This window comes from Rana temporaria, chromosome 3 (assembly GCF_905171775.1).
Source record: "Rana temporaria chromosome 3, aRanTem1.1, whole genome shotgun sequence".
Classification (NCBI taxonomy): domain Eukaryota; kingdom Metazoa; phylum Chordata; class Amphibia; order Anura; family Ranidae; genus Rana; species Rana temporaria.
Genome location: NC_053491.1, coordinates 215,311,485 through 215,329,020, shown reverse-complemented (window position 1 = coordinate 215,329,020; position 17,536 = coordinate 215,311,485). Strand labels below are relative to the sequence as shown.

Sequence of the window (17,536 nt, the reverse complement as noted above, 5' to 3'; positions counted from 1 at the left end):
AAAATTATGTTAAAAAGATTTCTCATAACCCAGGCACATCAAAAATGTATAGCTGTTAACCTCTTGAAAGGTTATTCAACAGGTTTTTTCCAAGGAGTAACTGAACTGTTACAGAGTGTCAAGGTCAAGAAACTGCAAATATAAAGTGTTTTAAATCCTAGCCCAGGGCACACAGTAGGTGTTATAGCTTTGCCAGTGTTGCTTAATTTATTTACTTTATATATTTTTTTTATGTTGCTTCTTTTTATTTAAAAATATACAACAATAAAGTAATGTTTAACCAATTCACTACTGGCCCATAGTCATTTGACGTCCACAGATGGGATCTCCCATTCTGAGTGGACGTCATATGATGTCCTGGGATTTGTGCAGTGATACCTGAATGATGCCTGCAGCTAGAGGCATCATTCAGATATCATTCTTTAGTACCGCCACCATCCGATGCTTCCCTGGGCTCTCCCGTGCCATCAGGGGCCCGGAGAAAGAATCGTCCGCCGCAGGCTAGGAAGCATAGAGATCTATGACCGTCGGAGGCCCGGGTGCGATGTGATGACGTCATGCCCGGGTACCCGGAAGTAAACAAAGTCGCGATTGCGGCTAGTAAGCAATAATAAGCATTAGATCAGTAAAAAAAAAATCACAATCTCATGCTTTCCAGCCTGGAGGAGAGATGCGGGGTCTTAATGACCCTGCATCTCTCCATAAAGAGGACCTGTCACACACATTTCCTATTACAAGGGATGTTTACATTAATGTAATAGGAATAAAAGTGATAAAACATAATAAAAAAAAAGTGTAAAAAAATCAAGAAATAAGTAAAATAAAAATAATAATAATAAAAAAAAAATTAAAACGCCCCTGTCCCCGGTAGCTCGCGCGCATAAGCGGACTCACACGTAAGTCCCGGACACATATGTAAACGCCGTTCAAACCACATATGTGAGGTATCGCCGCATGCGTTAAAGTGCCAGCAACAATTCTCGCACTAGACCTCCTCTATAAATCTAAACTGGTAACCTGTAAAAAAATTTAGAGCGTCGCCTATGGAGATTTTTAAGTACCGAAGTTTGGCGCCATTCCATGAGTGTGCCCAATTTTAAAGCGTGACATGTTAGGTATCTATTTACTCGGTGTAAAATAATCTTTCATATTTTACAAAAAAATTGGGCTAACTTTACTGTTTTGTTATTTTTTAATTCATGAAACCATTTTTTTTCCAAAAAAGTATTTGAAAAATGATTTCGCAAATACCGTGCAAGCTAAAACATTGCAATGACCGTTGTTTTATTCCCATGGGTGTCTGCTAAAAAAAACATATATAATGTTTAGGGGTTCTGCATAATTTTCCAGCAAAAGAATGATGATTTGTACATGTAGGAGAGAAGTGCCAGAATAGGCCCAGTATGGAAGTGGTTATAAAAGCCGGTATTGAAGTGGTTAAACAAGAGACTGCAGAAATAGGATATTTTATCAGATTATGTTTAGAGATTATAACTAGTTAACATTCATCTATGATTTGATGAAATGGGTCAGAAAAGAATAAAACATCCAAAAGTAAAATAACCTTTAATGGATGTTCTCCTACCAAAAGTAATGTATTGTTTCATACGATGATGTGGGAAACCAAAACATTTTTAATAATTCTTGCTATTGCCCCACAGGTTTCCATCTCTGATACAATAATTCTAAAAAGCCCCACAATTGACTGTTGCATTAACTAACTGCATAAAGGTGACCTATTGCTTATCTCACCAAACATAAAATAAATCCTCAAAAATGACTTGCAATTTTAAGAAACCCATTTTTTTAAATTTAGGAATCACATAAGAAAAACTTCTTATAAATATTTTCATCAGGTAGTTAAGTAAATACAAAACGATGCATGTGATTTGCAGCTAGAAGATGTAGCACAAGGCTGTTTTTCCCTTCTTACCGCTGCTGTGCTGCATGCTGTGTTGTGAACAGACCATTAAAAGCTGGAGCTCAAAATATACACACAGATGAATCAAGAGGAACACTCTCTCTGCTCTGCAAATAGATTTTAAATTAGATTGAGACAGTCAAAAAAGCAACTCGTTTTGGACTCTCTCTTTAGAATGTTTCATATTTGTTTGTAAATAAAGATTTAATGTCAATATTCAAAAACACATACAACAGTCATAAACTAAAAAAAGGAAATAACACTCACCAAAAAATCAGTCTCTCATAGAAAAATGTTCCTCAAAAATGTTCTTAAAAAAAAATATATATATATATATATATATAGCATAAATGTTGTAGTGCATAAACAAGAAGGAACAAAGGAGAGATTCCAAGTACATAACAAAGATTACAAATTAGGTTGCATCATCACTTCCCATAACCAGCAGGGAAGAATATACTGAAAACAAAACAAAGAAAAGAAAGGAGATCTGTATTATGTATTGCAGGTTATAGCTGGGAATGCTTTCTTGAGTAACATAAAGAAAACAGTAAGCAAAGAGATAGGTAGTTAAACATCAAGGTCTTCTAAGATACCAAAGCAACCAACCAAGCAACCAACCCTCTTTGCATCTCTTAAAATAATGTATTTAATATTTTTTAATCAACATTTTTGTAAATCATATTTAAAGATTTATTTCCCTGATACCCAAATTAGTATCTGTAAATATTTTTGTTTTTGTTTTGGATAGTGGGAAGTAGGGAAGAATTGTAACCCCTGTCAACTTTTTGTTGTTATCTGTGTCTTTGCTGGGGGAGGTCCCCCCTCTCTATTTGTCCTATGACTATTGTTAGCAAAAAAAATCTAAATTGGTCAATTGCCACCAGACAAAAAAGGAAAATGTGTTATTTCTGTGACAGTTCTAAAGATGACCATACACTATATAACAGATTTTACAATATCCTTTAAATTTACCAGAGCTATGTAATATGAGTAGCTTGTTTTTTGTTGAGAAAAAGCAATCCCTTCTGGGTGTTCAATGTACATTGCAAGAATTTTAACAGACTTCGTTGCAGAGTCCTACCTGTTTCTGCGCTAACACAGTTTTTTTGTCTGAAGAGTGAATCTTAAAGGGAGTGTATTTTAACCCCTTCACGACAACGGGTAATTCAAATCCTAATGCTTGAACACAGTTTAGGGGTAAATAGCAAAGGATATCCCCTGATTTTTCGAAAAAAAAAAATTCCCCTTCTCCTGACAATCACAGCAATACCACACATGTGTATATTATTTGTTGTTTGTACCTGTAGTAGAGCCTAAAAACAGTAGTGTGCATTTTTTTTTAATCCTACACACTGACCTTTAACCCTGACCTTTATCTCTGAACATGACCGTTACCTTAACTATAACCCTAACTCTAACCCTCTAAAACATATATCTCTTTACCTCTAGCAAGGAGAAAAAGATACAGTTTTTTTCTACAAGTTTTTTTCTCTATTCAAGAGGAGAAACTCAAAAAACACAGTACAGACTGTATACTGACTGTTCACTGTAATAGTTAATCAAAAGCTAGGTTACACACAAATATCAGGTGATTGGTAATCGGGCCTCTCAGTTCCTGATTGATATTATGAGACCCAGTGCTCTCAGTGAGAGCTCAATCTCTGTACTGGGCATGTGCTGTGCAGCGTGCTCTCAACACAAACCCAGTGGTGCATACGGTATATGCAGCCCCAAAGAAGAAGACCAATTTCCATGATGCCATATATATGTACGCTCATTGGTAAATACAGTGTATGTATGCCTTAGAAGGATATTAACTGTTTGGTAGTATCTCACCAAAAATGTAATTTTGTTGCAGAGGGTGCCTAAAATATGATATGTATCTTAGTGCTTTCTTACGGCGGCGTAGTGTATCTTAGATACGTTGCGCCCAGCGGAAAGATGCGCGGAGGTACGTGGATCTGCCCCGATGACTACATTTGTTTTCCTTTTAAAGTTTTTTTTTTATTTCCTTGTAATTTTAACGGTAACACACTTCAAGTCTTAAGCCAGCCATACATGTATCCATGTTTTCATTTCTGTCCATGTACTGTATGTGAAGGGAGGTTGTACAAAAGTCAATCTACCAATCGACCTCTGAAAAACCTCCCTGTTGAATTTCCCACTTGATCTGTGTATTGTTTTTACCATAACAATTAAAGGAAATGCATGAAATCCTAATCCTAACCCTAACCTTAACTCAAACCCCTTAAAAAAAATAAAAAAAAATGAATAATAATAATAATAATAATAATAATAATAATAATAATAATAATAATAATAATAATAAAAAATAAATAAAAGCTGATTGAAAAGCTAAAAAAAAGCTGAAAAACCTAGCAACAAATGATGCATTGGCTAATAAAAAAAGCCAAATGTTAAAAAATCTGTAGCGCACAAAAACATGACAAAATCAGACAAAAAAAATGAATAAAAGGTGCTACGCTTAGGTGTGAATGCAGTCTAAAAGCCAAATGTATATGTTTTAAAACAAATATTTAAAAAAATGCACCTCTATTTATATAAGTTTTGCACACTATACAAGCAAGATACTATCTCATAGTAAAAGTGTCATGAGAGGGTCCCCTGCTATATTAATATCAGCCTGAATGCCTTTCACCTTTGGTTGATGAGTTTGAAGAGGTAGGGGAGGATATAAATAGTGTACAAATCAAAATACAAATTTCACTGAGCGTCAAAATATATCTCAAAAAAACGTGGAGACACAGGGGTTGATTTACTAAAACTAGAGAGTGCAAAATCTAGCTGTGCATGGTAGCCAATTAACCTCTAACTCCAGCTTGTTCAACTAAGCTTTGAAAAAAAAAATAAAGAAAACTGGAATAAGATTTGTTTCTATGCAGAGCTGCACCAGATTTTGTACTCTGTAGCTTTTATATATAAGCCCCACAATTGAGGAGGAAAAGTAGAAAAGGTTTGTGTCTGTTAGTAGAAGGCTGGTATTTTGAAAGTTTCCCTATTATACATAAGGTGCACCAAACTAGAAGACTGGAAGAAGAATGAAATATGTCTATTACTGGTACAACTTTGTATCCAACCTTTTTTTAATGCCCACCAACAAAATAAGGAATGCAGTGAGGGATGAGGAATACAAACCTGCATAAAGTATCTCAAATTGCAGACAATGAACACTTTTTAAATCTCTTTTAACTCTCAGATAATTAAAACTCTCCAAGTTTCTTGTCACAAGTATGAAATAATATCTTGAAACATCCCATTGATTTATAATAGAAACAGCAATGATTTAAGAAGCACATTTCATAAGCTTTAGAGAGAAAAAGAAGAATGGATACAAATGTAATAGATGCTATTATTTGCAGCAAATCCTTACATTATATTTGTGTGCTTTTCTTTCCATATTATTGCAGGCTTTTGATCAGAAAAGGGGACTGCAAAACTTTGTGAAACAATGCAGTCAGCAAATTGATGAAATTGTCGGTCTAGTCAGAGGAAGGTTAACAAAAATGGAACGAATAACACTGGGTGCTCTGATTACCATCGATGTCCATGGTATGTTCAATATAATGACAAATGTAGCATTGTTGAATTAAAACAGATTTCCTTGAGCAATGGAAACCCCTTATCAGCTTGTGACTCCCCTAATAACATGGAGAAATCCTAGACTTCCAGAGCTCCCTTGTTTTTATAGCTCTGTGGACTAAAGTCCAAATGCTTAGATACAGTGCTAGTGTTAAAGAGTAAAGCCTTCCAGGAGTACAGATTTCAAGGTAATCTGTAATTGCCTCATTAGTCCAACATTGTAAGAACATTTATCCCATTGTTCACCTTCAGCAAAAGGTCATAAGTATAAACAGAAGTTGAAACTTCCACTTTTTTTGCTATACAGTATATTTAATTACATAAGTACAGTAAGTTTGCTTAAACAATTATGTAAATCATTATTTTTTAAATAGTGAATATACACTATATTACCAAAAGTATTGGGACACCTACTTTTACCCGCACAGGAACTTTAATGGCATCCCAGTCCTCGCCCATAGGGTTCAATATTGAGTTCCTTTGCATCTATAACAGTTCCAACTCTTCTAGGAAGGCTGTCCACAAGGTTAAGGAGTGTGTCTATGGGAATGTTTGACCATTCTTCAAGAAGCGCATTTGTGAGGTCAGGCATTGATGTGTTCGAGAAGGCCTGGCTCGCAACCTCTGCTTTTATTCATCCCAAAGGTGTTCCGGGTTGAGGTTATAACTCTGTGCAGGCCAGTCAAGTTCCTCCACCCCAAACTCGCTCCTCCATTTCTTTATGGACCTTGCTTTGTGGGGTTGTTTTTCATTTTTTTTTTTCGGGGTTGGGTTTGGGCTTGGCCCCTTAGTTCCAGTAAAGGGGACTCTTAGGGCGTCAACGTGCCAAGACATTTTGTACAATTTCATGCTCTCACCTTTGTGAGAACAGTTGAGGGATGTCCTCTTTCTGTCCAACATGACTGTGCACCATTGCACAAAGCAAGGTCCATAAAGACATGGATGAGTGAGTTTGGGGTGGACACAATTGACTGGCCTGCACAAACACCTTTGGGATGCATTCGAGTGGAGACTGCGAGCCATGCCCTCTCGTCCACATCAGTGCCTGACCTTACAAATGTACTTCTGGAAGAATGGTCAAACATTCCCATTGATTCCCCATTGATTCCCTAAACCTTATGGACAGCCTTCCCAGAAGAGTTTAAAGCAGAGGTCCACCGCAAATTCTGCAGTTGCTGACTTTTAATAAATGGACACAGTGCGCTCGCGATGTTGGCAGCCAAAGCTGAGCGATCGCTTGTCTTTCGGCTGCCCCCACTGCCATCCTCGGTGAGGAAATCAGGAAGTGAAGTGGCCAGTTTCCTACTGCGCATGCGCAAACGGTGCGGCCCGTCCTTACTGGTCCCCACTGTCTCCTGGGACCAGTATGTTTCCCATAAGACATCAGTGGGGGGGGGGGAGTCTATTGCTGGAAGTGGGTGCAAATATCTGTATTATACAGTGCGAATTGGATGTGTGTTTCCCCGCATTCCAATTCCCATAGATGGAGATTGTGACCGGCTCCCTATGGAGCCAGTTCAAACATCTCTGAAGCAGCTCCAGTGCGAATTGCACAGGAGCCCTGTGCGTCTTTTGGTCTGTTTCAGGTCTGAATTCAGCCCAACATTTGGGCTGAAATCGGACCTGAAACGGTGAATGGAGACATACCGTCTCCTGCTGTGAGCCGCTGTGATCTTAAGTGTGAACCCAGCCTAAATCTTGAAAACTGTAGTAATTTACATATGTGTCCAATGTACTCATAGATCAGATTGAAAGTTTTTTTTAAAAAAAACAATACACTAGATTTCAGTGCAATATAGGAATATTCTAATAAAAAAGACAGTGCAAATGTTACATAAGCCATTGACGGAGCAAATTTCCTGCAAATTTGCAGGAAAGAAAATTTCTTAATTCCCCATCAACACAGTCAGTGTTAAAGAGGGCTTCCTTCCAGCAGAGCCATTATATTTTCCCAGCACAGATCTGGAGGAAGCCGCCCCTGCTGCTAGCAATAATCATATGTATGACAGGCTGGTTGTACCCAAGTTCCTGCTGAACCTGCTGAGATTCAAACTGTCTATGGCCGACTTTAGATTTTGATGCAATACAGTAAAAAAGGCAATACCAATTTTAAGTGCTTTGTATCATTTTGTTCTCATTGTTAATCTGATATTTTGTTAATCTAATAAGCAAGTTCCTTATTTAGTTATTAATAAATTGTGATTAAAAAATGATTTCTTTACAATTTATAACATTTTGTAAAGCATACATTTGTGGTGGTTGCTTCTATGTCATTAGCATGCAGCTATTCATAGCTAGAATGAAAGAAACTATGTTTATATTAGTAGCCTTTATCAAAAGTGTTGACAACTTTAGCTCAGTTGGGTACTGTCCATAATACTTTTTCTATGTGCACCAACAGTTACATTTTTAGGGAAGGATTTTAAGAGTAACCCCCTACATCTAGGGTTACTCAATTGTGTTGTCCTTTTGCACTAATACAATCACTTTAATGATTTGAGCTAAGATCAATCATAGGATCTGGGACTGACAATGTTCTTCAGTCAATCTTTTTACAAAGAGTGAAAGTGATTAACAAATTGTGTTTCACTGACAAATATGTTTGTGGGAAGCTGTCATAGTAAAGTTATAAAACATTGGCACATATATTTATGGGGATTTTTTTCAAACCTTTTTTAAAAGTAAACCGTAATTTATAAATTTAAAAAAAGTAATACACTGTTTCTAGGTGTCATTACCTGAGAAAGAAATTAGCTCAAATTTCACAGTTAATGTCAGATACATCATGTTGTCATCTCCTTAATGATGATCATCTGTCACTTCTAAATCTGTGGAGATAAATATGAGTTACTGTGCTCAGTGTTGAGCATAGTTTAATTAATGTGGTGTCATGGATTCTGTGGGGTATTTAAAGTGTTTTAATGGCTTCTGATTTTGTATTTGTTAAGATTACATTTTCATGGATGTTATACAAATCAACTGCTTATTTCAGTATGTCAAATAATGATACATTGTAAATGTTCCTTATCAGATATCAGAAATGACCAAACATTTGCTTTTCTATTTATAACAGCTTTGCCATTTCCTGTTTTATATGGTGTATCAACAAATCTTCATCATAAATCTATACAGAAGTCTATTACTGTATACATTATTAGATTTGAGGCAATGCTAGAATTTAATTTAACTCCTTTTTCAAATATACATAACATTTAAGCACTGGAACCACCTAACTTCTTTTTTATTTTTTGAGTTTTAAAAAGCAAGCGGCTTGCTATGGGGGCACCCGAGCAGGCTCGCTACCAAGCCCCTGCTCTTTGTGTCCATTCACACATGGAGCATGGCTTAGCCCCGCTCTCTCCTTATTGCTCAGTGGCTATGATTGACAGTAGCGGAAGCCATTGGCTCCTGATGTTGTCTCAGCCAATGAGGAGGAAGATATCCAGGAGAGCTGCTGCTCTCGTGCACATTGCTGGATTGAGATGGGGCTCAGGTAATTATTAAGGGTGAGTGTGTGGGGGGGTGCAGCATACAGAACGTTTTATACCTAAGGTAAAAAAAAAAGCGTGAGCCTTTACAACTGCTTTAATAGTGCCTAGGTATCCTAAAAATATGTTCATCATTCAAATACTTGCAACAGATTCCATGCTTCATACACGGTCTACCTTTCTCTATCCCCCCACTACCACAGCCTACATTCATATTGGCCCATGAGGAGGATGATTTGTGAATAATGTGCTCTATCCAAAGGGATGGCTTGAAGAGAAGGGCAAGTAGAGATTGACCATAAAATATGTGCTGGACATTGCATTATAGAGCACCTTTAGGGAAATTTAAGCACTCTGCACATAAACCAATTATGCAATTATACACCTGGAGTTGGCTGCTCTATGATCCTGAGACTGCATTAGACCATAGGTAAACTCTCAGGTTAATTTTAAGCAGGACTAGTTGTGCAATGGTACATTACAAAAAAACATCTTTATTGATCATACATCATGGGACACAGAGCCCTAATTACTTAATGGGTTATGTAGTCACCACAGGTGATTGGACACTGGTTAACCCAATTAAAATTGAGTTCCTCCCCTATATAACCCCTCCCAAATGGAGAGTACCTCAATTTTTTTCGCCAGTGTTTAAGGTGGTTGGTCACGTTCAACATATGCTAAGAAGAAAAATGCTCTTTTGATGGTCTGGCTGCGGAGACCTAGGAGCCATAACCGGATCCATTCCTCAGGCTGATATTAAAGGCCTAAGATGGTTGGTACCTGGGCCTTGTGTAAGAAGAAACAAGTTTTGCCTGTAATGTCTCTCTGCGGAGGTCTGGGCTCTGGGATCCAGACTTTGGTGTACTAATACATCTGTGGCACGAAACGTTTCTGGAAGAGTCTTCTACAGGTCCAGGTGTGAGGTTTTCTCGGAAAAAAACCTGAAGGTTGGCACAACTTGCCCGATGTGATGGGTGAAAGCTGGAACTACGTTTAGTAGCTTTTCCTGCGGCGTGGATAAGGTAAGAAGAGGATCATTTATTTTGTTATTATCTTCTGTGAGTAGGATGTATTTTCCTGGTTTTCACCACTGGAGGTAATAAGTGCATACCTGGTGTATTCTTACATAAGCCATCCAGGAACAAGCTCAGTGAAGTCGGCCAATAAAAAACACCACTCACCTCCTTCCACTGCAGGCTCTGCCACAAAACGCATACAGGGGTCTCCCAATGATGCCCCAGTAATCTCTCCCCCTCCTCTTCGTCTCCCTGGGAGCGCATTTTTATGCTGTCTAAATGGGCAGATGGAGAGGGGGGCCGTGGTTGCACGTGCCCATGTGCGGACACGGCACATCTGTGTGCAGGCGCCAAGAGGCTGATTAAAGCCCAGCACGCCAGAAGCCTTCTGTAAGCGCCATGGACACAGAGCTGTGGGCTGTAAGCATCCCTGTGGATTGAACCAGGCAAACCAAGACTCCTACTTGGCATCAGGTTGTGCAGTGAGCTCATATATTGTAAGACTATAACACAACAGTGATTGCATTTTTTTTGGATAGTACCTTTGCTTTACAGTAAGGACTATGTCCCCGAGAAGAGGGGGAAGGGCTGGTAAAGATGCATCAGGAAATCTCCGCTTATGGCTAAGAAATCTGAGCTTGCCTGCAGTTTACCATCCCCCTCTGTCAGCCTGATAGCAGCCTCACAGGATAAGCCCCAGTCTGGTTTTTTTGCAGCTTTTCCTATGGTAGCTCCTGTATACATCACTGAGGACACTTTTAAAGTTGCTTTGAATGGCTTAGAAAGAAGGATTGCTAATATTGTCACAACATCCTTGAATAATAGGAGAAAACAGGGTAGATCCCCTTCATCTGCTCTGGCTCTCTCATCAGATGAGCCTTCTGAGGGTGAAAAATCCCTCTCTGGAGATGAGGATCATGTGCAGTCTGAGGACTCAGAGGATGAGAGGATTCCTGCTACCTCTCAGTCACTAAGGACGCAGGTGCAATATTATGCAGAGATTGTACTTGCCACCACAAATTGCCTCCTGTGGTAGCTTCTATGTCCTCTGTTTCCTCTTTGGGATCTCGGAAATCCACGCAGGCTGCATGCGCCTTTCCAGTTCATCCCTTGCTGGATAAACTGATGTATGATGACTGGATTCACCCAGATAAACTGTTTATTCTCCTAAGCAGTTTTTTTCCCTCCTTTATCCTATGGAGGAAGGTTTCACTAACAAATGGGGGGTACCTGCTATAGATGCAGCTATTTCTTGTGCAAACAAAAGCCTGACCTGTCCTATAGACAATGATTAGGGCTTTAAGGATCCAACTGATAAAAAGCTGGCATCCCTATTGAAAGCCTCATCTTCCATGACTGGGGCTGTAGTACAACCTGAAGTTGCAGTCACTGGTGTATGTCAGTTCCTCAAAGAACAAAGGAAGCAAATCATTAACCTCCTCCCTACACAGGAGATTGAGGTTTATGAGGACCATCTTAAGGCCTTGTGTTTTGCGGTTGATGCGATTATGGACTCTGTTCAGCAAGCATCCCACTTGAATCTCCTGCAGGTACACATGTGCAGGTCCCTTTGGTTAAAACATTGGGAGGCCGAGATTTCTTGCAAAAGATACTTGGCAGCGGTCCCTTTTGGGGAAGGTCGCCTGTTTGGGGATGACCTGGGATATATACATCCATAAGTTTACCGGAGGCAAGTATACTCTGTTGCCGGTTAAAAAGAGTAAACCTCCTTCAAAGGACTTGGGGTTCAAAGTCTAAGCAGACCCCCAAAACTTCCCTATGAAGGAATGCCCCCGCTCAGCTGAGTGGCGGGAAGGCTGCTGCAATTTTCAAACGATTGGCGGAACAAAGTTCAGGACAATTGGGTCATCTCCACAGTGTCCTCAGGCTACAAGCTAGAATTCAGAGAACTTCCGCCACCCCATTTTCTGAGATAAAGAGTTGCCAGAGATCCAGAAAAAAAAGGCCTTTACAGTTGGCCTTGGAACACCTGTTGTCCCAAGGGGTAATTGTAGAGTTAGTCCCAGAGGATCAGGGTTTTACTCAAACCTTTCACGGTTCCAAAACCAAACGGATGTCAGACCTATCCTGGATCTGAAAGGCCTGAATCAGTTTCTGAACATTCGCTCCTTCCGCATGGAGTCTTTCCATTCAGTTGTTTCCACCCTTCAGGGAGGAGAATTTCTGGCATCAATAGACATCAGAAATGCATATCTGCATGTGCCAATATTTCCCACTCACCAAAGGTTTCTAAGGTTTTCGATGGTTCAGCACCACTTTCAGTTTGTGGCCCTTCCTTTCGGACTGGCTACAGCACCTTGAGTGTTCACAAAAATACTGGCCCAGTCCCTGGCAAGACTAAGGGCATGAGGCATAGCAGTAACAGCCTATCTGGAAAATCTGTTGATCATAGATTAGTCCACTGTACGTTTTGGCCACTATGTACACAGCACAGTGGAATATTTAGAGTACCCAGGCTGGGTCCTCAATATGGGGAAATCCTCCTTGCAGCCTCAAAGAAGGCATGGGCATGATTATAGACATGTCCTGAAGCAAGGTATTACTTCCCAAGCCAAAGGCAAAAGCCATAGGAGACTTGGTCCGAGTGATAAAGGCAAAGAGAAGGCCTTCCATCCGTCTATGCATGAGGTTATTGAGGAAGATGTTAGCCTCATTCGAGGCTGTTCCTTACACCCAGTTTCACTCAGGGCCGTTACAGGGCAGAATTCTGTCAGCTTGGAACAAAGATGTTCAGGCCATGGACCTTCCTATGATCTTATCTCCAAAGGTTCACCAGAGCCTCAATTGGTGGTTGCTCCCCCAAAATCTGTCAGAAGGAAAATCCTTCACTCCGGTTACCTGGAAAGTTGTGACCACAGATGCCAGCCTTCTTGGCTGGGGGCAGTGCTAGAAGAAGCATCTGTCCAGGGGAAGTGGTCCAGAGTCGAAAAGCTCCATCCCATCAACATTCTGAAGATTCGGGCAATTCATCTGGCCCTCAGAGTTTGGTCTTACAGACTGCAGGGTTGGCCTGTTCGGATTCAGTCCGACAATGCTACAGCAGTGGCCTATATCAATCACCAAAGAGGCACCAGAAGTCTGGATGACCAAAAAGAGGTGAATTACATCTTGGTCTGTGCAGAAAGGCATATCCTCGCCTGTCTGCAGTCTTTATTCCAGGGGTAAAAAATTGGCAGGCGGATTTTTTAACCCGCCAGCAGCAGAGTCCAGGAGAATGTTTTTATATATTTCTGACATATTTCAAATCATATGTCAGAAATGGGGTACCCCAAATGCGGACCCGTTGGCTTCCTGGCTCAACGCAAGCTGGACAAGGGTCAGATGCCCTGACAATCTCATGGGATCGCTATTCTCTGATTATGCGTTGCCTCCAGTCCCCTCCAGTTCCGCTTTTCCCACGATTCCTTCAGAAAGTCAAGAGGGACGGAAAGCCAGTGATTTTGATCACCCTGGCTTGGCCCAGGAGACCCTGGTACGTAGAAATCGCAAGGATGTCAGTAGGTAGACCTTGGGTTCTCCCACTACGTTCGGACCTGCTATCGCAGGGTCCAATATTCCATCCTGCCTTACAAAGTCTAAATTTACAGTTTGGCTGTTGAGACCCACATTCTGAGGAAACGTGGGCTCTCAGGTCCAGTCCTATCCACTCTGGTTAATGCTAGGAATCCGGCCTCCAGGCTCATCTACTTCAGAATCTGGAAGGTATATGTTTCCTGGTGTGAACCCAGAAGGGGCATCCTAGGAAGTATGCCATTAATAGGATTCTTTCCCTCAGTTGGGCTTAAATATGAAGTTGGCCTTGAGCACTATCAAAGGCCAGATCTTGGCCTTGTTGATATTCTTTCAAAAACCGCTTGCCTCACATTCCCTAGTCTGGGCCTTGTTCAGGGAGCACTGCACTTGAATCCGCCGGCTAAGTCTCCTGTGTGCCCATGGGATTTGAATTTGGTATTATCTGTTTTACAGAAGCTACCTTTTGAACCATTACACCATGCTTCTTAAGTCTTTTTGACAAAGAAACTGTTTCTTGTAGCCATATCCTCGGCAAAGAGGGTATCTTTCTGTAAAGAACCGTATATGATTATTTATTAAGACAGGGTGGTGCTGTGTCCTCACCTGACCTTTTACCTAAGGTGGTTTCAGGATTTCATCTGAATCAAGATATAGTCTTACCGTCTTTTTTCCAGATCCACAGTCTGCGGAGGAAGAAGGTCTACGCTCTATAAATGTTGTAAGACCGGAGAAAGTTTATCTGCAAGCTACGACTCATATACGTAAGACTGATTGTCTGTTATTCTGCCAGGCCCCAGGGAAGGGCCAGGCAGCATCAAAATCTACTATTGCAGATTGGATTTGACAAATCATTATCCAGGCCTATGTTTAGAAAAAAAGATTCCTACTTTTCAGGTGAAGGCGCACTCAGCTAAAGCAGTTAGTGCTTCATGGGCAGTGCATCACCAGACCTCCATGGCTAAGATCTGTAAGGCTGCTACTTGGTCTTTGGTCCATACATTTACTAAGTTTTACCAGGTAAATGTGAAATGGTATGAGGATGCCGCCTTTGGGCGTAGTGTACTGCAGGCAGCAGTATAGATCCTCTGGCCAGATGGCGGTCTTATTTCTGATCTGTGTCTCCCTCCCCTCAATTTTAGCATTGCTATGGGACATCTCATTAAGTAATTAAGGCTCTGTGTCCTGTGATGTATGATCAAGAAAATAGGATTTGTTTAATACAGCTTACCTGTAAAATCCTTTACTTGGGAATACATCACGGGACACAGAACGCCCACCCCTCTTCAGAGTTAAACGTGGAACACACAAAACTGAGGCACTCTCCATTTGGGAGGGGTTATATAGGGGAGGAACTCAATTTTAATTGGGTTAACCGGTGTCCAACCACCTGTGGTGACTACATAACCCATTAAGTATTTAAGACTCTGTGTCCCGTGATGTATCCCCAAGAAAAAGGATTTTACAGGTAAGCTGTATTAAAAAAAATCCTATTATTATTAGCTATATGTTGCTATTGTTGACCAGGCATTTGCAAATTATCCTACTTTTTTCTTTCACTGTATGCCAAATTGCCATGAACACTACTTGCTGCTACTGCTTTATTGTTGGAACAATACACTGTCAAAACAAAATCCAATCTTAAATGTTTTTTCTAAAATATGCATTTGGAGGTAACTACCAAGTTAAATCACTATCTATTCCAAAAAAGTGTAATACATTAGGGTAGATTAAAACCCTAAATAATATACTGAGAAATCATTAAATTGAAAAAATAAATAAAAAATATTGCTCTGGAACTCAAGGGGATTGAAAAGTCTGGGAACTTATGTGGTTACTGGTACAGTAATTGACCTGCATTCTTTCTTTGATTCTGACTAGGGATGGGCTATCTGTTTAAGTCGAACATGAGTTCGACTCGAACATTGCCTGTTCGCCGAACAGCGAACAATTTGGGGTGTTAGCGGCAAATTCTAAAAGCAGCGGAACACCCTTTAAAAGTCTATGGGAGAAATCAAAAGTGCTAATTTAAAAGGCTCATAATCTAAGTTATTGTCCTAAAAAATGTTTGGCGACCTGGGTCCTGCCCCAGGGGACATGTATCAATGCAAAAACAGTTTTAAAAACTAAAGTTTTTTCGGGAGCAGTGATTTTAATAATGCTTAAAGTGAAACAATAAAAGTGAAATATTCCTTTAACCCTTCAGGTCTGGCATGGATTTTAAGGGGAACAATGCACCAACATTTTTAAAAAATGGCGTGGGTTTCCCCCCAAAAATCCATTCCAGACCCTTATCCGAGCATGCAACCTGGCAGGCCGCAGGAAAAGAAGGGGGGATGAGAGAGCGCCCCCCTGACCCATACCAGGCCACATGCTCTCAACATGGGGAGGATGTCCCCATGTTGATGGGGACAAGAGCCTTATGCCCACAACCCTTGCCCAGTGGTTGTGGGGGTCTGCAGGTGTGGGGGCTTATTGGGAATCTAGAAGCCCCTTTAACAAAGGGGACCCCCAGATGCTGCCCCCCTATGTGAATTGGTAATGGGGTACATTGTACCTCTACCATTTCACAAAATAAAGTGTAAAAATGTTAAAAACCACAGGAAACAGTTTGGGACAGTTCTTTATTAAAAAGAAAAAAAAGGGTTCCAACAATGTAATCCACTCTCGAGCGATACAGAGAAAAAAAAACAGATGCTAAGAATGATACTGCCTCATAGGAGGCACCTGGCCGAATGACGCTCGCTTGGTGTGACAGCTGTTTTGTAGCTGAGGGCGGGGCCACCCATCACATGCGTAGGTGACCCCCGCCCCCTCTCTGATGCAAGGAGAAAGCCCAGGGTTACCCAATGATGTTTATGAGTGACCCCGTGCCCTCTGGCACATCTCGTGTTTCCCGTGCCCTTGAAATGTCAAGCCATTAAATGGCTGGTGTCATAACTGATCACATGTGCAGCACCATGTCAACTGCAGATCAAGCAGAGGCTAAGATGACAGCTTCCTTGGCTGTAAAGTATAGGATGTTTTACTTTCACTTTAAGCCCAAAGAACATATTTATTATATTGCAGCTTATCATTTCTTAGATTCCATGACTGCATTAGTTTTTTTTTACACTTCCTTTACTTTATTTTCACCTGGTGATCCAGCCAGTAAGTCTGTTTTCTTCAGCAGAACAAGTTCTCCCTGTATCAGTTAGAGTGCTCCAAAGGTGCTCCTGTGCTCCTCCATCCAGAGTTACATAGTTGGTAAGGTTGAAAAAAAACAACAGTCCATCCAGTTCAACCTGTGTAGGTGTGTGTGTTTTTCATTTCCCATATCCCCATATATTGTTTCCGCTAGGATTCCCACCCAAGAGTCTTTTAAAACTATCTGTACTTCCTGCCGACACCACCGATTGTAGAAGGGAGTTCCATATCTGTATCGCCCTGACAGTGAAAAACTCCCTATGCAGCTTAAGGTTAAACTGCTTCTCTTCCAGAAAATTAAAGTGGATAGGGGAGTTAAAGTGTATGAGGAGAAACTAGAGAGAGGGCTTTAATGCAATGGCAGCCCTGTCTGACATTTTTCAGTACACTAGGCTCATAAGGTTGTCTACACTGATATACTCTTTAAATCAAGATATGCATCATTTTAGGCAAAAGGCAAATGATAAATATTATAAAATGAATACCACTGTAAATAGACTGCATTTGAACAACATTAGATTTGTTGAAGTTCTGAAAAGGGTTGAGAGGGATAATATACTGTATCAGAGTATGGCTTCTCTCTGTGTTTGCAGTGAAGAGGGCTCATGTCATGTGTGCTGAACCACCCCCTCCACCTTGGGGAATGCCAAATCAAGCCTGACCACTTTATTAACTATAAGGAAAGAGGTACTGTTCTTATGAGAATACACTGCCTTGAGTATAATACGATCAATTATATAAAGATATCACTATGACCACAATTTACTGCAGAGGAGCAAATAAAAGGG

General features: G+C 40.5%; 1 protein-coding gene across 1 annotated transcript in view; it reads left to right on the top strand.

The window, feature by feature from the left end:
* LOC120932094 (dynein heavy chain 3, axonemal-like) overlaps positions 1-17,536 on the top strand; it is a 216,398-nt gene that overhangs the window by 1,712 nt on the left and 197,150 nt on the right. The window contains exon 2 of the mRNA XM_040344229.1: positions 5,353-5,494. Within this exon, the coding sequence (XP_040200163.1) occupies positions 5,353-5,494 (142 nt within the window). The remainder of the gene's footprint in view (positions 1-5,352; positions 5,495-17,536) is intronic.